General features: G+C 61.2%; 1 protein-coding gene across 1 annotated transcript in view; it reads right to left on the bottom strand.

Moving 5' to 3' along the window:
* Nucleotides 1–23,080, bottom strand: part of LOC142472879 (protein sidekick-2-like) — a 330,609-nt gene that overhangs the window by 110,516 nt on the left and 197,013 nt on the right. The window contains 1 exon segment of the mRNA XM_075580078.1: nucleotides 4,252–4,358. Within this exon segment, the coding sequence (XP_075436193.1) occupies nucleotides 4,252–4,358 (107 nt within the window).

Raw genomic sequence — 23,080 nt, 5'->3', positions numbered from 1 at the left:
TGGGAAGGGGGGGGAGGTGGTGGGAAGGGGGGGAGGTGGTGGGAAGGGGGGGAGGTGGTGGGAAGGGGGGGAGGTGGTAGGAAGGTGGGAAGGGGGGGGGAGGTGGTGGGAAGGTGGGAGGTTGTAAGGGGGGAGTGAAGGGAAGGTGAAGGGGGGTGAAGGTGGGGGTGAAGGGGGGGTGGAGGGGGGGTGGAGGGGGGGGTGGAGGGGGGGGTGAAGGTGGGGGTGGAGGGGAGGTGAAGGTAGGGGTGGAGGGGAGGTGAAGCGGGGGTGGAGGGGAGGTGAAGGGGGGGGTGGAGGTGAGGTGAAGGGGGGTGGAGGAGGGGAGGTGAAGGGGGGGGGGGGTGGAGGGGAGGGGTCGAGGTGAAGGGGAGGTGGAGGGGAGGTGAAGGGGGGGTGGAGGGGAGGTGAAAGGGGGGGGGGGTGGAGGGGAGGTGAAAGGGGGGGGGGTGGAGGGGAGGTGAAGGGGGGGGGGGGTGGAGGGGAGGTGAAGGGGGGGGTGGAGGGGAGGTGAAGGGGGGGGGGGTGGAGGGGAGGTGAAGGGGGGGGGTGGAGGGGAGGTGAAGGGGGGGGGTGGAGGGGGGGTGAAGGGGGGGGGTGGAGGGGAGGTTAAGGGGGGGTGGAGGGGAGGTTATGGGAATGGGGGGGAGGAGGTGGTGGGAGGAGGGGAGGTGGTAGGAAGGTGGGAAGGGGGGGGGAGGTGGTGGGAAGGTGGGAGGTTGTAAGGGGGGTGAAGGGAAGGTGAAGGGGGTGAAGGTGGGGGTGAGGTGGGGGTGAAGGTGGGGGTGAAGGTGGGGGTGGAGGGGGGGGTGGGTGGGGGTGGAGGGGAGGTGAAGGTAGGGGTGGAGGGGGTGAGGGGGGTGGAGGGGGGGTGAGGGGGGGTGGAGGTGAGGTGAGGGGGGTGGAGGGGGGGGAGGTGAGGGGGGGGTGAGGGGAGGGGGTGGAGGTGGAGGGGGAGGTGAGGGGGGGGTGGAGGGGAGTGAGGGGGGGGTGGAGGGGAGGTGAAGGGGGGGGGGGTGGAGGGGAGGTGAAGGGGGGGGGGGTGGAGGGGAGGTGAAGGGGGGGGGGGTGGAGGGGGGTGAGGGGGGGGGGGGGTGGAGGGAGGTTAAGGGGGGGGGTGGAGGGGAGGTTAAGGGGGGGGGGTGGAGGGGGGTGGAGGGGAGGTTAAGGGGGGGTGGGTGCAGGGGAGGTTAAGGGGGGGTGAAGTGGAGGGGGTGGTGGGGGGGGGAAGGGGGTGGAGGGGGGGGAGGTGGAAGGGAGGGGAAGTGGAGTGAGGGGAGGTGAAGGCCGCTCACTCACCCGTCCGGCAGGTCCCACGTGGATCTGAGGCGGGAGGCAGCGTGTTGTGGCCGCTCCCCCGCTGTGTCCCTGGCACTCGCTCCCCCGCTGACTGTAGCGGCGCCGGGGGGGGGGGGGGGTGGAGGGGAAGTGAGTGAGGGAAGGTGGAGGGGGGTGGAGGGGAGGTGAAGGCTGCTCACTCACCCGTCCGGCCGCTCCCTCACCCGTCCGGCAGCTCCCACGTGGAGGGGGGGGGGGGTGTGAAAGCGCGGGAAACGGAGAGGCGGAGGAAGAGGCGGAGCCTCCGGGACCGGTGGGGAAGAGAGCGGGAGATGTGCTGCTAACACTGTGAGCCCCGCTAATGTATGTAACACCGTGTGTGTGTGTGTGTGTGTGTGTGTGTGTGTGTGTGTGTGTGTGTGTGTGTGTGTGTGTGGTGATGTGTGTGTGTGTGTGTGTGTGTGTGTGTGTGTATAGTGATGTGTGTGTGTGTATGTGTGTATAGTGATGTGTGTGTGTATAGTGATGTGTGTGTGTGTGTGTGTGTGTGTGTGTGTGTATAGTGGTGTGTGTGTGTGTGTGTGTGTGTGTGTGTATAGTGATGTGTGTGTGTGTGTGTGTGTGTGTGTGTGTGTGTGTGTGTGTGTGTGTGTGTGTGTATAGTGATGTGTGTGTATAGTAATGTGTGTGTGTGTATAGTGATGTGTGTGTGTGTGTGTGTGTGTGTGTGTGTATAGTGGTGTGTGTGTGTGTGTGTGTGTGTATAGTGATGTGTGTGTGTGTGTGTGTGTGTGTGTGTGTGTGTGTGTGTGTGTGTGTGTGTGTGTGTGTGTGTGTGTGTGTGTGTGTGTGTGTGTGTGTGTGTGTGTGTGTGTGTGTGTGTGTGTGCCCTTCACTCCGCCTCAGGCCAATGAGAGGTGTGCGGGGGCGGGCGGGCGGCCCAAGGGAGCAATCTCATTGGCCTGGCCCAAGGTCCAATGAGATTGCCGCTAGGGACACGGGGAGGAGCACAGGGAGACACATACAGACCCGGACACATAGGACACTTTCAGAAATATATAGTAGATACAGACCCGGACACATAGGACACTTTCAGAAATATATAGTAGATACACACACACACACATATATATTAATATTTCTAGTGTTTATGTATCTATAGCTGTCTGTCTTTCTGTAATATATATATATATATATATATATATATAAATATATATATATATATGTGTAGAGGTATCAGTACCGTGTTAGCCGAGCTTCAATAATCAAAAAATAAATAGATGATACCGTTCTGTGGCTAACTAAATGCTTTTATTTGTGCGAGCTTTCGAGATACACTGATCTCTTCTTCCGGCGATGTTACATTGAATGAAGCAAGCAAAAGGTATACTTAAAAACAGTGTCTATTGGAATGTTATCTGTGCTGGTCCTTCCCTTTGGAAAAACAAGGAGTATTAGTATGTAATACTCCATGTTTTCCATCCCTATACACCAATAGGGACCACAAAGTATCCACACACACTTTTAGTTGTGCTACAATCTCTCACATTTCCACACCCACCCACACCATTTATATCCACTCCCACTCCACACACACCTTTTGTAAAGCACTGTATATACTGTGGTCTCTCCATTCATTTATATTCACACAGATACACACACACACTCTTACATCACTTACTTTCAGGAACCTTTTGACACCTCTAGCCATAAAACACATCCACACCGGGGGAAGGACCAGCACAGATAACATTCCAAGAGACACTGTTGTTAAGTAACCTTTTGCTTCATTCATTGTAACATCGCCGGAAGAAGAGATCAGTGTATCTCGAAAGCTCGCACAAATAAAAGCATTTCGTTAGCCACAGAACGGTATCATCTATTTATTTTTTGATTATATATATATCACAAAACAACATCTTTGTTATATATTATCTAAAAATAGACGTATGTTTCCCTATATATATATATATGTGTATACATAGATAGAGGGGTCCAACACCAATCCTCAAGGGACACCAACGGGCCAGGAATTAGGGACATTCCGGCACCAATCCTCAAGGGACACCAACGGGCCAGGAATTAGGGACATTCCGGCTTCAGCAAAACTGGGGCAAAAACATAAGAAAATCCAGCTGCTGCAATCAGGGATGTTTCTCCTGAATAATCCCCGTGCTTTTTCTCTGCCCCTGTTTTGCACTTCTGTAAATACCCCCCCCCCCCCCCCCCACGGCCACTTATTAAAGGGTAAGTTCCACCTATTCAGTTTTGGTTCCATAGATACTAACCGGGGAAGGTGCCACCGGTACTGTGCCCACCCAGGGAAACAAAATGGAGGTTTAAACCTCTGTGGCACATTCTCAGTGAAGAATCTCAGGAGCAGGGGGTCCTCGAAGCTGAAATGACCGTGGAGACCCCCTGATTCCCGCCTATATTAAACCAGGGGGTGGGGGTCAAAGTGATGTTAATTTCACCTCAGGAGACCCCACCCCTTCAAACAACCCCCCCCCCCCCGCCCCCATCCCTCTCCTCCCCCCCCCCCTCTCCCTCCTCAAGTTTCTGAGGTACCTTACGCCGGTGTTCCAAACTCGCACTTGGAATTCAAAATGGTCGCCAAGTCCCACAGGCCAACAACAGAATGCCGCAGCGTCACTGGTTGGCGTCTTCCTACGGGGCTACACTGGCGGCCATGTTGGATTTCACACGAGAGCGCACCAGCTCCTAAAACTGTATGTATCTCGAGAACCAGGGGGTCCCCGGAGTTAAAAAGAACGCGCTTGACCTCTGGAGGACCCACCGCCTCCAATTCTGTTGAGACTGATGGTTTACGGTCTCTCTACAGCTTCTCCCATTTGGGCCGCTGGACACCGCCTGTGTCGCAGTTAAACGCCCCACCCCCACTCTGCCCTTTTTTGGGGGTTCGCGGCAGCTGACACCTTTACAAAAAGCCATAAGGAAGAGAGAGCAACTTACATGCCACCTGGACGTCTGTGCGCCTCTGCAGTAACGCCCCCATTCGATTGCGCACGACGCAGCGGTAGTGTCCGGCGTGCGTGCGGTCCAGAGACGTGATCATATACCTGGGGGGGAGACAAGGAGAGAGATCCAATGTAACACAGCCCAGAGTCTCGCCCGGCGGGAGTGAGGGGGCTCAGGAAAAACATCTAACGTCCCAAACACCTTCCTGCAGGAAACGCAACCCGCTCAGCGCCAGCAATCCACGGCAAATATCGCGGGCAAAAGGTCAATATATTAGCAGCAAAAGGTCAATATATGAGGGGCAAAAGGTTGTCACAAGGGCAGATCCCCCGACTCATTCTCTTCCCCCTCTTGTTGTTACCATGCATAGGAAGCCGGGGGTTCTCGGGGGCTGAACCTCGGTAATTTCCGCTCTGGCGACCCCGTTTCCAGAGATATCTCCCGGGGAAGGCACTGCCGGCAGTGTCCCCTCCAGGGAAAACAAAATGGAGGATCAAATCTTCCGCGCCACACAGGCGGCTTCCTACTGGCCCGCGTCACGCGAGGGGGATATAATCCTCCATGAAGAGCCAGCGGCACTATCTCGGGATGCAGGGGGTCCCCGGAATGGCAATGAACGCAGTTTCTCTCTAAAGACCCCCTGCTTATACATGTTAAAGCTGCAGACTGAGCAATATCCGCGTGGTTGTGTTACTGTAATAAATCCGTTCTGTACTATGAGAAAATACTTGTATCATTTTTACACAACTCTGAATGACATTTTTAATGTATTATAATGCAACAAGCATTTTTTGTTTCTATAGCAATCATTTACAATGTCACATCTCCCTCTTCTTCTGAAACTGGCTCTGACACACCCCTTTCTGAGCCCCGCCCTCTCTCTAGCAGGGCACCAATTGTATCTAGTGCCTGCCTGGTCACATGATCTTCCCCACAGAACTTTGCATCTTTGGTCCTCTTCTGCTGCACTGACGGCCATTTAGTGAACCCCTGAGCCGAATCTTCGCCGATCGATCACAGGAGAACGGATCGATCAGCAACTTAGCTAATTACTTATTGTGTGGATTGTACTGGTGTACATATTAAAGGGGGACAAATGAAATAAAGAAAAAAAACACGGCAGCTTGGACCACTGCTTTAAGGGCCTTGTTTAATATGTGTTGAAGCCATCTTTCCTTCGCTGGTGGAGATTTTAGTCCCATCCAACGTTCATAAAACGCTGATGACTCGATTCATGAAATCTTCGATTCACCAACGTCTTCACAAGAGGATGTTGGGCGGGTTGGGGGGGGGTTGTGATGGCGATCATTTTCCTTACCGATTGACGCACAAACCGGCCTGAAAATACGGAATTAGAGCAAGATAACGTGTTCGCTGAGCAGAAAATATTTATCACCTGCTCCGGGCTCGTGATCCGAGGAACGAGGCCGCCTCTTTGTGTTCATTAAACAGACAACACAGCACACCCGACAACGGTGTGCCTTCACCATGACATAAAAACAGCACGGTGGCGGCCATCTTAAATGTGACCGGAGAAAAGGCATGCTCTCCCTCCCTCCCCCCACTTCTGTGCTTTTCCCTTACATGACTCCCCCCCCAAAAAATGAATCTTTATCCGAAACCCCCTACTGAGTTTAAGAAAGCTCTGCCCCCTTATGGGTATATACCTAACATCTTATTCCCCCCTCCTCCTTATGGGTATATACCCAACATCTTATTGCCCTCTTATGGGTATATACCCAACATCTTATTCCCCCCTTTATGGGTATATACTCAACATCTTATTGCCCCCTTATGGGTATATACCTAACATCTTACCCCCCCTTATGGGTATATTCCTAACACCTTATTGCCCCCTTATGGGTATATACCTAACACCTTATTGCCCCCTTATGGGTATATACCTAACACCTTATTGCCCCCTTATGGGTATATACCTAATATCTTACCCCCCCCTTATGGGTATATACCTAACACCTTATTGCCCCCTTATGGGTATATACCTAACACCTTATTGCCCCCTTATGGGTATATACCTAACACCTTATTGCCCCCTTATGGGTATATACCTAACACCTTATTGCCCCCTTATGGGTATATACCTAACACCTTATTCCAATCCCATCGAGGGCCTTAATTGACATTAAATAAACACGCCACTTTTCCTTCCCAATCTTTGCTAGACGAACAAGCAGCAAAACACCTAAAACCGCTCCCCCCGCCCTCTCCCCCCCGCCCTCTCCCCCTGGCGCGTCTCCCCCCGGCGCGTCTCCCCCGCCCTCTCCCCCCGGCGCGTCTCCAGACGCAGAACAAAGCCGGTATTGGCATTGCCCCTAATTGTATCCGATGCCATCTGTTTGTGCCGTGAGGGAAGGGGGGGGGGGGGGCACCCTGGCACAGGATGGAGAGGCTCTGTCTGCCGGCGCGGGAATCTCCCGGGCCAGTTACCCCGCGGCTGGGTTTCGCAGGAGGTGCGTACAGATCTCCGGAAACAGGCGCGCAATGTGCCAGCCAATTCTGCGCCCACAGAACTGAGGCGCGGCGGGATTTCACGCGCTCCTCCCCGCGTCCAGAACACACACCGCGTGCGCCGAATGCCCAAATATAGTCATTGACATGTGAACCTGCTCGGTATACATGTATTTTCTCCCAGAATCCCTGCGGCAGTGGAAGCAGTGTATGCTAAGAGATAATGGGGCAGGGCAGGGGTGCAGACCTGGCTGAGGGGGTCTCTGTTTGCTGTATGCTATACGGTGGAGGGTTTTTGTCACTTTTTCACTCACCGCTGAAATAAATGTGGTTCTGCCACGGGGGCCCCACGGGGACCCCACGGGGGGGGGGGGGGGGTCTATAATAAGGAGTAAGGGGGAGAGACTGCTCCTTTAAAAAAACAAAAATAATCGTTTAGAAATACTGTGAAACTGCGTCTCCTCGCTGGGAAAAATCCCCCGCTCCTTTCACAAGAGTGGGGCTGAAATGCTCTCCAGCGTGGGGAAGACGGGAGATGCGGTGGCCCTTTCATGGTAACATTCGCTATCTTTGGACTGCAATCGCAGGATCGCCCCGACGGCAGTTAAAGGTTTAAAGCAGGGGGTGGGTCAACCCCGGTCCTCAGGGGCCACCAACAGGTCAGGTTTTAAGGATATCCCTGCTTCAGCACAGGTGGCTCAATCAGTCCCAGCTTCAGGGCAGGTGGGTCATTCAGTCCCTGATTCAGCGCAGGTGGCTCAGAGGCTCAGACTGAGCCACTGATTGTGCCACCTGTGCTGAAGCAGGGATATCCATAAAACCTGGCCTGTTGGTGGCCCGTAGGGATTGAAGTTGCCCTTATTGAATCATACGCCTTTTTCCCCTGCCATGTACTGAATAAAGCCCCTTTGATGTCTTAATCTGCGTAGCGTCCGTCCCAGTCAGACAGCAAAGTAAGCTGCCTATAAATTGAAAATGAATAGGATTTTGCAGGCAAATTACATGCGGCCGCCGTCAGCTCTGTGCCCGAGTGTAGTGAGGCTGCAAGGACAGCCGCGGTAATCACCCGCGCGCGCCTGACAGCGCCCCTGTCAGGGATACTTCCCCCCCCCCCCCGAAGTGCCTGTCTTACTGGCTTGGGGGAGATACCGGGATTAGCCTGCGAGACTAAGCGTTTTAAACGACCCTAATACACAGGACAACGACCCTAATACACAGGACGACCCTAATACACAGGAGCGGCAAAGCCCCAAACGGGATAAAGTCAGATTACCCGCCAAACCATTCCGTGGGGGGGGGACGCAAAGGGGCGCCGATTCACTAAGGGGTGCTAAGCGTTGGCTCGTCTTTACTCCCAGTCATTCCAAACGGGTGGGCTAACGCGTAGCACTCCTTAGTGAACACGGGCCTCCGCTGGGTACCCCTCGCTTGGGACCCGAAACGCCGGCGCTGCGTGTCCAATAATAAAAGAATCTTCTTGCTGCGAATACGCGCGTTCCCCTCCCAGGGGGCAGCAACCCGCTTTTATTCTCTGCTATGCAAAGTTTGGGGCAATATCGGGGTGTTCTGCTGCCCCCCCCCCCACATTGCTGGTCACCCTACAACATGCATTATATTATTTACAATAATCGGACATATTGATCCAGTGATTAACCCTATCTCTGCCAAACCTGCATATCAGGTTTTGTGCTGGTCTTTTGCAGGGTGAGATTTAGGGGGAAAGGTGCCGGGGGGAGGGGGCCTCAGCCTTTTTAAATGTGACCCTCTGACACATCCCTAATGTACCATAATGACCATACTTCAAAGCGCTATATGTGTGCCGCTCACTCCTCCCTCTCTCGCATCCGGCGGCGACGCCGACCCAAAGTACCGCTCATTTCTTTCACTATTACACTCTCCCGGTCCCACTTTATCGGACCGGCATACGGGTTGGTTTTAAAACAGGAGCGGCCAACTCCCGTCCTCAAGGGCCACCAACAGGTCAGGTTTACAGGATATCCCTGCTTCAGCCCAGGTGGGTTAATCAATCCTTGCGCCTGCACAGGTGGCTCAGTCAGTCCCTGCTTCTCCACAGGTGGGCGCAATCAGTTCCTGCTTCAGCACAGGTGGCTCAATCAGTCCCTGCTTCAGCACAGGTGGATCAGTCCTGGCTTCAGCACAGGTGGCTCAATCAGTCCCTGCTTCAGCACAGGTGGATCAGTCCTGGCTTCAGCACAGGTGGCTCAATCAGTCCCTGCTTCAGCACAGGCGGATCAATCAGTCCAATCTTCAGCAAAGAAGGCTCAATCAGTCCCTGCTTCAGCACAGGTGAAGACCCTCATCGTTTAATGTGTACAGTAGAAATATTGTTTCATTCTTCCTACAATGAAACCATAAAACCCACGCCCCGTTTTGAATTTCTTACACCCAGGAGCAGAGCTTCTTCTTTTCACACGTACCTCATTCTTCTTAGAAGAGACCGATGTGACGTTCTGCGCCGACTTCCATGAAACCGTCAAGAATCTGTGAATTAAATCCATTTTTTTCCCCCCACAAATTCCCATTAAATCCTACTATCTTATACTATATTAGTGAAAGCACTGTATGTTTGCCTGCCTGGATGTCCGGTGTCCCTAGCGGCAATCTCATTGGTCCCTTGGGCCGCCCGCCCCCGCACACCTCTCATTGGCCTCACACACTCACACCACCCCCTTGGCCCGCCCCCCACACCTCTCATTGGCCTGAGGCGGAGTGACGGGCCAAAGGACACACACACACACAGGGACACACACAGGGACACACACAGGGACACACACAGGGACACACACAGGGACACACACAGGGACACACACAGGGACACACACAGGGACACACACACACACCACTATACACACACACACACATCACTATACACACACACACACATCACTATACACACACACACACATCACTATACACACACACACACACACATCACTATACACACACATCACTAAACACACACATCACTATACACACACACACACACACACACACACACACACACACACACACACATCACTAAACACACACATCACTAAACACACACACACACACAGTGTTACATACATTAGCGGGGCTCACAGTGTTAGCAGCACATCTCCCGCTCTCTTCCCCACCGGTCCCGGAGGCTCCGCCTCTTCCTCCGCCTCTCCCTGTTTCCCGCGCTTTCACCCCCCCCCCCCTCCACGTGGGAGCTGCCGGACGGGTGAGGGAGCTGCCGGACGGGTGAGTGAGCGGTCTTCACGTCCCCTCACCCCCCTTCACCTCCCCCCACTCACTTCCCCTCCACCCCCCCCCCCGGCGCCGCTACACTCAGCGGGGGAGCGGAGTGATCACCTCCCCTCACTCACTTCCCCTCCACCCCCCCCGACGCCGCTACACTCAGCGGGGGAGCGGAGTGATCACCTCCCCTCACTCACTTCCCCTCCACACCCCCCCGGCGCCGCTACACTCAGCGGGGGAGCGGAGTGATCACCTCCCCTCACTCACTTCCCCTCCACCCTCCCCCCGGCGCTGCTACACTCAGCGGGGGAGCGGAGTGATCACCTCCCCTCACTCACTTCCCCTCCACCCCCCCCCCCCCCGGCGCCGCTACACTCAGCGGGGGAGCGGAGTGATCACCTCCCCTCACTCACTTCCCCTCCACCCCCCCCCCCGGCGCCGCTACACTCAGCGGGGGAGCGGAGTGATCACCTCCCCTCACTCACTTCCCCTCCACCCCCCCCCCCCCGGCGCCGCTACAGTCAGCGGGGGAGCGGCCACAACACGCTGCCTCCCGCCTCAGATCCACGTGGGAGCTGCCGGACGGGTGAGTGAGCGGCCTTCACCTCCCCTCACCCACCCCTCACTACACTTCCCCTCCCTTCCACATCCCCTCCACCCCCCTCCACCTCCCCTCCACCCCCCTCCACCTCCCCTCACCCACCCCTCACTACACTTCCCCTCCCTTCCACATCCCCCCCCTTCACCTCCCCTCCACCCCCCCCTTCACCTCCCCTCCACCCCCCCTCCTCCCCCCTTCCCACCACCTCCCCCCTCCCCCCTTCCCACCACCTCCCCCCTTCCCACCACCTCCCCCTCTTCCCCCCTTCCCACCACCTCCCCCCTCTTCCCCCCTTCCCACCACCTCCCCCCTTCCCACCACCTCCCCCCTCTTCCCACCACTTCCCACCACTTCCCCTCCTCCATCTCCCCCCTTCCCCTCCTCCACCTCCCCCCTCCTCTACCTCCCCCCCCCTTCCCCTCCTCCACCTCCCCCCTTCCCCTCCTCACCTCCCGCCTTACCCTCCTCACCTCCCCCCTTACCCTCCTCACCTCCCCCCTTACCCTCCTCACTTCCCCTCCTCCACCTCCCCCTTTCCCCATCCCCCCTCCGCCCCTCCTTCCCCCCTCCGCCCCTCTTTCCCCCCTCCGCCCCTCTTTCCCCCCTTCCCCCCTCTTTCCCCCCTTCCCCCCTCTTTCCCTCCTCCCCCACCTTTCCCCCCTTTTCCCCTCCCCCCCCTTTCCCCCTTCACCCCTCCCCCCCTTCACCCTTACCTCCCCCCCTTCACCCTTTCCCCCTCCTCCCCCCTTCCCCTCTTCCCCCTTCCTCTCCTCCACCTCCCCCTTCCCTTCCTCCCTTCACCTCCTGTCACCCCCCCCCCCTTCGCCTCCTGTCACCCCCCCTCCCTTCACCTCCTGTCACCCCCCCCCCTCCCTTCACCTCCCGTCACCCCCCCCCCTCCCTTCACCTCCCGTCACCCCCCCCCCTCCCTTCACCTCCCGGCAACCACCTCCACCTCCCTTCACCTCCCCTCACCCCCCCTTCACCTCCCCTTCACGTCCCCTCACCCACCCCTCACTACACTTCCCCTCCCTTCCACATCACCTCCACTTCACTCCCCCTTCACCTCCCCTCCACCCCCCCCCTTCACCTCCCCTCCACCCCCCCCCCCTTCACCTCCCCTCCACCCCCCCCTTCACCTCCCCTCCACCCCCCCCCTTCACCTCCCCTCCACCCCCCCCCCTTCACCTCCCCTCCACACCCCCCTTCACCTCCCCTCCACCCCCCCTTCACTCCCCCTTACAACCTCCCACCACCTTCCCACCACCTCCCCCCCCTTTCCACCGCCCCTTCCCACCTTCCCACCACCTCCCCCCCCTTCCCCCCTTCCCACCACCTCCCCCCCCTTCCCACCACCTCCCCCCCTTCCCACCTCCCCCCCTCCTCCCCCCCCTTCCCACCTCCCCCCTCCTCCCCCCCCTTCCCACCTCCTCCCCCCTCCCCCTTCCCACCACCTCCCCCCTTCCCACCACCTCCCCCCTCCTCCCCCCTTCCCACCACCTCCCCCCTCCTCCCCCCTTCCCACCACCTCCCCCCTCTTCCCCCCTTCCCACCACCTCCCCCCTCTTCCCCCCTTCCCACCACCTCCCCCCTCTTCCCCCCTTCCCACCACCTCCCCCCTCTTCCCACCACTTCCCACCACTTCCCCTCCTCCATCTCCCCCCTTCCCCTCCTCCATCTCCCCCCTTCCCCTCCCCCTCCTCCACCTCCGCCCCCCCCCTTACTCTCCTCACCTCCCCCCTTACCCTCCTCACTTCCCCTCCTCCACATCCACCTTTCCTCATCCCCCCTCTCCCCTCTTCCCCCCCTCCACCCCTCTTTCCCCCTTTCCCTCCTCCCCCACCTTTCCCCCCTTTTCCCCTCCCCCACCTTTACCCCCTTCACCCCTCCCCCCCTTCACCCTTTCCCCCACCTCCCCCCTTCCCCTCCTCCCCCACCTCCCCCTTCCTCTCCTCCACCTCCCCCTTCCCTTCCTCCCTTCACCTCCTGTCACCACCCCCCCCTTCCCCTCCTGTCACCCCCCCCTCCCTTCACCTCCTGTCACCCCCCCCCCCCTCCCTTCACCTCCCGGCAACCCCCTCCACCTCCCGTCACCCCCCCTTCACCTCCCTTCACCTCCCCTCCGCCCCCCCTTCACCTCCCCTCCGCCCCCCCTTCACCTCCCCTCCGCCCCCCCTTCACCTCCCCTCACCATCCCCCACCACCCATCCTCACCTCCCCTCCGCCCCCCTTCACCTCCCCTCACCACCCTCCACCACCCCTCCGACCTCTCCTCCCCTCCCCTCCTTCAACGCTTTTCGTCCGCCCTCCCGCCTCTGCCTTTCTCCCACCCGCACTTCTGCCTTTCACCCGCCCACCGCTCACACCCCTGCGCCACACAGCCGCCGCACACACTAAACAGACCTGCCACACTCGACACACACCCGCCGCCTCTCACCCACCACACACACCTGCCGCATCCTGCCCCTACGCAACAATATCACTGACCAGCTGTCACCCGCACTCGCCACACACCCGCCGCCTCAAACCCTAGCAGGACCCCGACCCACAGCCAGCACTCACTACCCACGCGCCACCCGTACTGAACACCCACCCGCCGCCTCACACACGCTCACACCCTAGCAGGACACACACCTCACATTTTCACATCACTTATGTCACCAAAATATACATTGTACTGTGGTGTGTTTACAATAAACCATTTTTATACAACATCGTATTACATTTTCTTCCATCTTTCTTTTCAACATTATTATCCAACCTTTCCAACAAATTGTCACCTATTGTTCCACAATTTATAAATAATACTACCTATTACGCATTTACATCCCGGGCAACGCCGGGTCTCTCAGCTAGTTGCTTTCTAAAAAAGAAAACCCCGTGCGGAGAATGGCGGCCCGCGGCTGGAACGCTGAAGGGTTTTGTGCGCGGGCGAACGTGCTGTTTGGGGGGTCGGTTCCCCCGTCTCCCGAAGGCGATCGACCCTCGTTCCGGAAAACGCGCGCGGCTACAAAGGCGCGCGCGTCCTCTCTCGTGCGCACGCTCGCGCCTTGCCTGGCCCTCCGCTTTGATGAGCGCCGGCGGGGGGGGGGGGGGGGTTAGAGTCGATCACACCACAGGAACGTCTCCGGGGAAAAAAAATTAAATAAGTGAAATCGGAGACGAGGACCAAATTCAATCAGGCGTGAAGAAACCGCCAGGAGACTGTATATAACAGGTGTGAAATGAGCGCCTTATACGCAGGCACGGACCCCTCTGACTTTGCTTAGTAACGTGAGTTCTGTGAAGAGTTGACGTGGCTCGGGACCACGGCTCGCCGGAAACATTAGTAGGGTCATTCAGAATCTGCACGTGAGCGCCAGCGCCGACGCGCTTATTGTAACGGGAGCTTGAGAGCCTGGCACGCAAGAGGTTCCGATTATCAGCTGCAGTAAGGGTCTTGCCCACCACGAAGGCCAGGCGCTGCCATCCATTGCACGCCCCCACTATCAAGGTCAGCCACTGGTATCCACTGCAGTTACCCACCATCAAGGCCAGCCACTGCTATCCACTGCACTTACCCACCATCAAGGCCAGTCACTGCTATCCACTGCACTTACCCACCATCAAGGTCAGTCACTGCCATCCGTGAGTGACTTGTATCACTAGGCTGATATCATATGACCACACTGAGTACCACAGGCGCCTTTCCAACCCCAGTCTTTGCCGTCCCAGTGGCAACTGTTTAATTGCTATGGGGAAGGGTCTTATTTGCTGAGCACCATTCCCGGTTTTCTGGACTATACTTTGCAGTCACTGCCATACACTGAACTCACCCACCATCAAGGCCAGGCACTGCCATACACTGAACTCACCCACCATTAAGGCCAGGCACTGCCATACACTGAACTCACCCACCATCAAGGCCAGGCACTGCCATACACTGAACTCACCCACCATCAAGGCCAGGCACTGCCATCTACTGAACTCACCCACCATCAAGGTCAGGCACTGCCATCCACTGAACTCACCCACCATCAAGGCCAGGCACTGCCATACACTGAACTCACCCACCATCAAGGCCAGGCACTGCCACACACTGAACTCACCCACCATCAAGGCCAGGCACTGCCATCCACTGAACTCACCCACCATGAAAGCCAGTCACTGCCATCCACTGAACTCACCCCCCATCAAGGCCAGGCACTGCCATCCACTGAACTCACCCCCCATCAAGGCCAGGCACTGCCATCCACTGAACTCACCCACAACCAAGGTCAGGCACTGCCATCCACTGAACTCACCCACTATCAAGGCCAGGCGCTGCCATCCACTGAACTCACCCACCATGAAGACCAGGTACTTCCATCTGCAGCATTTATTCACCATCAAGGCCAGGTGCTGCCATCCACTGCCCTTACCCACCGTGAAGGCCAGGCACTGCCATCCACTGTACTAACCCACCATCAAGGCCAGGCACAACAGTTACCCACCATCAAGGCCAGGTACTGCCATCCACTGCCCTTACCCACCATGAAGGCCAGCCACTACAGTTACCCACCATCAAGGCCAGCCACTGCAATTGCCAACCACCAAGGTTGGCACTGCCACCCCCTGCCTCTGAAAGTGTCCCAACACTATTGTAACTCCCTCTATTCTACTGTCTGTTCTGTACAGCACCGTGTATACAAAGAACATACATAGGCCGGATCCACAAAACATTGCTAAGCTATTGCATGCCTGAGCCCCCGTTCATGTGAATAGGGGCCAAACGTAGCACCGTTTGGTGGATCCGCGCCATAATATCAATATGAATCAAATGTGAAAGATCGCAGCAATCCCCAGCACAGCCTCTAGATGGCGATGCTGCCCACGCCAGCTGCAAGGTGGTGACATCAGGGTGGTGACGTAAGCACGGTGACATGAGGGCGGTGACGTAAGCACGGTGACATGAGGGCGGTGACGTAAGCACGGTGACATGAGGGTGGTGACATCAGGGCGGTGACGTAAGCACGGTGACATGAGGGCGGTGACATCAGGGCGGTGACGTAAGCACGGTGACGTAAGCACGGTGACATGAGGGTGGTGACGTAAGCACGGTGACATCAGGGCGGTGACGTAAGCACGGTGACATGAGAGCGGTGACGTAAGCACGGTGACATCAGGGCGGTGACATGAGGGCGGTGATATCAGGGCGGTGACATAAGCACGGTGACATGAGGGCGGTGACGTAAGCACGGTGACATCAGGGTGGTGACGTAAGCACGTGACATCAGGGCGGTGACGTAAGCACGTGACATCAGGGCGGTGACGTAAGCACGTGACATCAGGGCGGTGACGTAAGCACGGTGACATCAGGGCGGTGACGTAAGCACGGTGACATGAGGGTGGTGATATCAGGGTGGTGACATGAGGGCGGTGACGTAAGCACGGTGACATGAGGGTGGTGACAGAGCGGTGACCTCAGAGCAGTGACATCAGCACGGCGATATGAAGGTGGTGACATCAGAGCGGTGACATCAGCGAAACGACAAAGGTGCCTCCAGGGAATGAGCCAAATCGGATACCGACTCGCGCTTCCTGCGGCAATCGGGATCCACCGCTTGAGCCAATCACTGCGCACGTGGAGAGGGGTCCCGCCTACTGCGCCTGTTGCAGAATATGAAAGCCTACAAGTGTCTGTCAGGGGAGGCGCTGCTGACACTTTGTAACGGCGTGCGACACTGCGGGGAATGGACGCCATCTTTATCCTATAACCTGATATGCGCACAAACACAGGAGAGCCGTGATGGTCAACTCCGGCCCTCAAGACCCCCCCAACAGGTCAGGTTTTTAGGATATCCCAGATTCAGCACAGGTGGCTCAATCAGTGGATCAGTCGAAGACATCTGTGTGACCGCCGCAGGGTGTGTGTGACCGCCGCAGGGTGTGTGTGTGACCCTGGCAGGGAGTGTGTGTGTGTGTGACCATGGCAGGGAGTGTGTGTGACCGTGGCAGGGAGTATGTGTGAGGGACTGTGGCAGGGAGTGTGTGTGTGTGTGAGGGACTGCGGCAGGGAGTGTGTGTGCGTGACCGCGGCAGGGAGTGTGTGTGTGTGACTGCAGCAGGGAGTATGTGACCGTGGCAGGGAGTGTGTGTTTGTGACCGCGGCAGGGAGTGTGTGTGTGTGTGTGTGTGTGTGAGGGACTGCGGCAGGGAGTGTGTGTGTGTGTGACCGCGGCAGCGTGTGTGTGTGTGTGTGTGTGTGTGTGTGTGTGTGTGTGTGGGACTGCGGCAGGGAGTGTGTGTGTGTGTGACCGCGGCAGCGTGTGTGTGTGTGTGTGTGTGTGTGTGTGTGTGTGTGTGTGTGTGTGGGACTGCGGCAGGGAGTGTGTGTGTGTGTGTGTGTGTGTGTGTGTGTGTGTGTGTGTGTGGGACTGCGGCAGGGAGTGTGTGTGTGTGTGTGACCGCGGCAGCGTGTGTGTGTGTGTGTGTGTGTGTGTGTGTGTGTGTGTGTGTGTGTGTGGGACTGCGGCAGGGAGTGTGTGTGTGTGTGTGTGTGTGTGTGTGTGTGTGTGTGTGTGTGTGTGTGTGTGTGTGTGTGTGTGGGACTGCGGCAGGGAGTGTGTGTGTGTGTGACCGCGGCAGCGTGTGTGTGTGTGTGTGTGTGTGTGTGTGTGTGTGTGTGTGTGTGTGTGGGACTGCGGCAGGGAGTGTGTGTGTGTGTGTGTGTGTGTGTGTGTGTGTGTGTGTGTGTGTGTGTGTGTGTGTGTGTGTGTGTGTGTGTGTGTGTGTGTGTGGGACTGCGGCAGGGAGTGTGTGTGTGTGACCGCGGCAGGGAGTGTGTGTGTGTGTGTGTGTGTGTGTGTGTGTGTGTGTGTGTGTGTGTGTGTGTGTGGGACCGCTGCCTGCATCACACGGGGAGAGGGGCCCGCTGCCTGCATCACACGATCACACGGGGAGAGGGCCTGCTGCCTGCATCACACGGGGAGAGGGGCCCGCTGCCTGCATCACACGGGGAGAGGGGCCCCGCTGCCTGCATCACACGGGGAGAGGGGCCGCTGCCTGCATCACACGGGGAGAGGGGCCCGCTGCCTGCATCACACGGGGAGAGGGGCCGCTGCCCGCATCACACGGGGAGAGGGGCCCGCTGCCTGCATCACACGGGGAGAGGGGCCGCTGCCTGCATCACACGGGGAGAGGGGCCCGCTGCCTGCATCACACTGGGAGAGGGGCCGCTGCCCGCATCACACGGGGAGAGGGGCCCGCTGCCTGCATCACACGGGGAGAGGGGCCCCGCTGCCTGCATCACACGGGGAGAGGGGCCCGCTGCCTGCATCACACGGGGAGAGGGGCCCGCTGCCTGCATCACACGGGGAGAGGGCCCCACTGCCTGCATCACACGGGGAGAGGGGCCGCTGCCTGCATCACACGGGGAGAGGGGCCCGCTGCCTGCATCACACGGGGAGAGGGGCCGCTGCCCGCATCACACGGGGAGAGGGCCCCGCTGCCTGCATCACACGGGGAGAGGGGCCCGCTGCCTGCATCACACGGGGAGAGGGGCCGCTGCCTGCATCACACGGGGAGAGGGGCCCCGCTGCCTGCATCACACGGGGAGAGGGGCCGCTGCCTGCATCACACGGGGAGAGGGGCCGCTGCCTGCATCACACGGGAGAGGGAGAGGGGCCCCACTGCCTGCATCACACGGGGAGAGGGAGAGGGGCCCCACTGCCTGCATCACACGGGGAGAGGGGCCCGCTGCCTGCATCACACGGGGAGAGGGGCCCGCTGCCTGCATCACACGGGGAGAGGGGCCCGCTGCCTGCATCACACGGGGAGAGGGGCCCGCTGCCTGCATCACACGGGGAGAGGGGCCCGCTGCCTGCATCACACGGGAGAGGGCCCCGCTGCCTGCATCACACGGGGAGAGGGGCCCGCTGCCTGCATCACACGGGGAGAGGGGCCCCGCTGCCTGCATCACACGGGGAGAGGGGCCCACTGCCTGCATCACACGGGGAGAGGGGCCCGCTGCCTGCATCACACGGGGAGAGGGGCCGCTGCCTGCATCACACGGGGAGAGGGGCCCGCTGCCTGCATCACACGGGGAGAGGGGCCCCGCTGCCTGCATCACACGGGGAGAGGGGCCCCGCTGCCTGCATCACACGGGGAGAGGGGCCCCGCTGCCTGCATCACACGGGGAGAGGGGCCCGCTGCCTGCATCACACGGGGAGAGGGGCCCCACTGCCTGCATCACACGGGGAGAGGGGCCGCCTGCCCGCATCACACGGGGAGAGGGGCCCGCTGCCTGCATCACACGGGGAGAGGGGCCGCTGCCTGCATCACACGGGGAGAGGGGCCCCGCTGCCTGCATCACACGGGGAGAGGGGCCCGCTGCCTGCATCACACGGGGAGAGGGGCCCCACTGCCTGCATCACACGGGGAGAGGGGCCCGCTGCCTGCATCACACGGGGAGAGGGCCCCGCTGCCTGCATCACACGGGGAGAGGGCCCCACTGCCTGCATCACACGGGGAGAGGGGCCCCGCTGCCTGCATCACACGGGGAGAGGGGCCCCACTGCCTGCATCACACGGGAGAGGGGCCCGCTGCCTGCATCACACGGGGAGAGGGCCCCGCTGCCTGCATCACACGGGGAGAGGGGCCCGCTGCCTGCATCACACGGGGAGAGGGGCCCGCTGCCTGCATCACACGGGGAGAGGGGCCCGCTGCCTGCATCACACGGGGAGAGGGGCCTGCTGCCTGCATCACACGGGGAGAGGGCCCCCACTGCCTGCATCACACGGGGAGAGGGGCCCGCTGCCTGCATCACACGGGGAGAGGGGCCGCTGCCCGCATCACACGGGGAGAGGGGCCCGCTGCCTGCATCACACGGGGAGAGGGGCCCGCTGCCTGCATCACACGGGGAGAGGGGCCCGCTGCCTGCATCACACGGGGAGAGGGCCCCGCTGCCTGCATCACACGGGGAGAGGGGCCGCTGCCTGCATCACACGGGGAGAGGGGCCCGCTGCCTGCATCACACGGGGAGAGGGGCCCGCTGCCTGCATCACACGGGGAGAGGGGCCCGCTGCCTGCATCACACGGGGAGAGGGGCCCCACTGCCTGCATCACACGGGGAGAGGGGCCGCTGCCTGCATCACACGGGGAGAGGGGCCCGCTGCCTGCATCACACGGGGAGAGGGGCCTGCTGCCTGCATCACACGGGGAGAGGGGCCCCACTGCCTGCATCACACGGGGAGAGGGGCCCGCTGCCTGCATCACACGGGGAGAGGGGCCCCGCTGCCTGCATCACACGGGGAGAGGGGCCCCACTGCCTGCATCACACGGAGAGAGGGGCCTGCTGCCTGCATCACACGGGGAGAGGGCCCCGCTGCCTGCATCACACGGGGAGAGGGGCCCACTGCCTGCATCACACGGGGAGAGGGGCCCGCTGCCTGCATCACACGGGGAGAGGGGCCCGCTGCCTGCATCACACGGGGAGAGGGGCCCGCTGCCTGCATCACACGGGGAGAGGGGCCCGCTGCCTGCATCACACGGGGAGAGGGGCCCGCTGCCTGCATCACACGGGGAGAGGGGCCCACTGCCTGCATCACACGGGGAGAGGGGCCCCGCTGCCTGCATCACACGGGGAGAGGGCCCCGCTGCCTGCATCACACGGGGAGAGGGGCCCCGCTGCCTGCATCACACGGGGAGAGGGGCCCGCTGCCTGCATCACACGGGGAGAGGGGCCCCGCTGCCTGCATCACACGGGGAGAGGGGCCCCGCTGCCTGCATCACACGGGGAGAGGGGCCCACTGCCTGCATCACACGGGGAGAGGGGCCCCGCTGCCCGCATCACACGGGGAGAGGGGCCCGCTGCCTGCATCACACGGGGAGAGGGGCCCGCTGCCCGCATCACACGGGGAGAGGGGCCCCACTGCCTGCATCACACGGGGAGAGGGGCCGCTGCCTGCATCACACGGGGAGAGGGGCCCGCTGCCTGCATCACACGGGGAGAGGGGCCCGCTGCCTGCATCACACGGGGAGAGGGGCCCCGCTGCCTGCATCACACGGGAGAGGGGCCCCGCTGCCTGCATCACACGGGGGAGAGGGGCCCGCTGCCTGCATCACACGGGGAGAGGGGCCGCTGCCTGCATCACACGGGGAGAGGGGCCCGCTGCCTGCATCACACGGGGAGAGGGGCCCCGCTGCCTGCATCACACGGGGAGAGGGGCCCGCTGCCTGCATCACACGGGGAGAGGGGCCGCTGCTGCATCACACGGGGAGAGGGGCCCGCTGCCTGCATCACACGGGGAGAGGGGCCCCACTGCCTGCATCACACGGGGAGAGAGGGGCCCGCTGCCTGCATCACACGGGGAGAGGGGCCCGCTGCCTGCATCACACGGGGAGAGGGGCCCGCTGCCTGCATCACACGGGGAGAGGGGCCCGCTGCCTGCATCACACGGGAGAGGGCCCGCTGCCTGCATCACACGGGGAGAGGGGCCCGCTGCCTGCATCACACGGGGAGAGGGGCCCCGCTGCCTGCATCACACGGGGAGAGGGGCCCCGCTGCCTGCATCACACGGGGAGAGGGGCCCGCTGCCTGCATCACACGGGGAGAGGGGCCCGCTGCCTGCATCACACGGGGAGAGGGGCCCGCTGCCTGCATCACACGGGGAGAGGGGCCCCGCTGCCTGCATCACACGGGGAGAGGGGCCCCGCTGCCTGCATCACACGGGGAGAGGGGCCCCGCTGCCTGCATCACACGGGGAGAGGGGCCCGCTGCCTGCATCACACGGGGAGAGGGGCCCCTGCCTGCATCACACGGGGAGAGGGGCCGCTGCCTGCATCACACGGGGAGAGGGGCCCCGCTGCCTGCATCACACGGGAGAGGGGCCCGCTGCCGCATCACACGGGGAGAGGGGCCCCGCTGCCTGCATCACACGGGGAGAGGGGCCCGCTGCCTGCATCACACGGGGAGAGGGGCCCCGCTGCCTGCATCACACGGGGAGAGGGGCCCGCTGCCTGCATCACACGGGAGAGGGCCCGCTGCCTGCATCACACGGGGAGAGGGCCCGCTGCCTGCATCACACGGGGAGAGGGGCCCCGCTGCCTGCATCACACGGGAGAGGGGCCCCACTGCCTGCATCACACGGGAGAGGGGCCCGCTGCCTGCATCACACGGGGAGAGGGGCCCCGCTGCCTGCATCACACGGGGAGAGGGGCCCGCTGCCTGCATCACACGGGGAGAGGGGCCCGCTGCCTGCATCACACGGGGAGAGGGCCCGCTGCCTGCATCACACGGGGAGAGGGGCCCGCTGCCTGCATCACACGGGGAGAGGGGCCCCGCTGCCTGCATCACACGGGGAGAGGGGCCCGCTGCCTGCATCACACGGGGAGAGGGGCCCGCTGCCTGCATCACACGGGGAGAGGGCCCGCTGCCTGCATCACACACGGGGAGAGGGGCCCGCTGCCTGCATCACACGGGGAGAGGGGCCCGCTGCCTGCATCACACGGGGAGAGGGGCCCGCTGCCTGCATCACACGGGGAGAGGGGCCCGCTGCCTGCATCACACGGGGAGAGGGGCCCGCTGCCTGCATCACACGGGGAGAGGGGCCCCGCTGCCTGCATCACACGGGGAGAGGGGCCCGCTGCCTGCATCACACGGGGAGAGGGGCCCCGCTGCCTGCATCACACGGGGAGAGGGGCCGCTGCCTGCATCACACGGGGAGAGGGCCCGCTGCCTGCATCACACGGGGAGAGGGGCCCGCTGCCTGCATCACACGGGGAGAGGGGCCCCTGCCTGCATCACACGGAGAGGGCCGCTGCCTGCATCACACGGGGAGAGGGGCCCGCTGCCTGCATCACACGGGAGAGGGGCCCGCTGCCTGCATCACACGGGGAGAGGGGCCCGCTGCCTGCATCACACGGGGAGAGGGGCCCCGCTGCCTGCATCACACGGGGAGAGGGGCCCAGCTGCCTGCATCACACGGGGAGAGGGGCCCCGCTGCCTGCATCACACGGGGAGAGGGGCCCCGCTGCCTGCATCACACGGGGAGAGGGGCCCGCTGCCTGCATCACACGGGGAGAGGGGCCCGCTGCCTGCATCACACGGGGAGAGGGGCCCGCTGCCTGCATCACACGGGGAGAGGGGCCCGCTGCCTGCATCACACGGGGAGAGGGGCCCCGCTGCCTGCATCACACGGGGAGAGGGGCCGCTGCCTGCATCACACGGGGAGAGGGGCCCCGCTGCCTGCATCACACGGGGAGAGGGGCCCCGCTGCCTGCATCACACGGGGAGAGGGGCCCCGCTGCCTGCATCACACGGGGAGAGGGGCCCGCTGCCTGCATCACACGGGGAGAGGGGCCCCGCTGCCTGCATCACACGGGGAGAGGGGCCCCGCTGCCTGCATCACACGGGGAGAGGGGCCCCGCTGCCTGCATCACACGGGGAGAGGGGCCCGCTGCCTGCATCACACGGGGAGAGGGGCCCGCTGCCGCATCACACGGGGAGAGGGGCCCCACTGCCTGCATCACACGGGGAGAGGGGCCCGCTGC

This window comes from Ascaphus truei, chromosome 22, assembly GCF_040206685.1.
Source record: "Ascaphus truei isolate aAscTru1 chromosome 22, aAscTru1.hap1, whole genome shotgun sequence".
NCBI classification, from domain to species: domain Eukaryota; kingdom Metazoa; phylum Chordata; class Amphibia; order Anura; family Ascaphidae; genus Ascaphus; species Ascaphus truei.
Note: the sequence above shows the minus strand (reverse complement) of the source record. Positions and strands in the feature narration are given on the sequence as shown.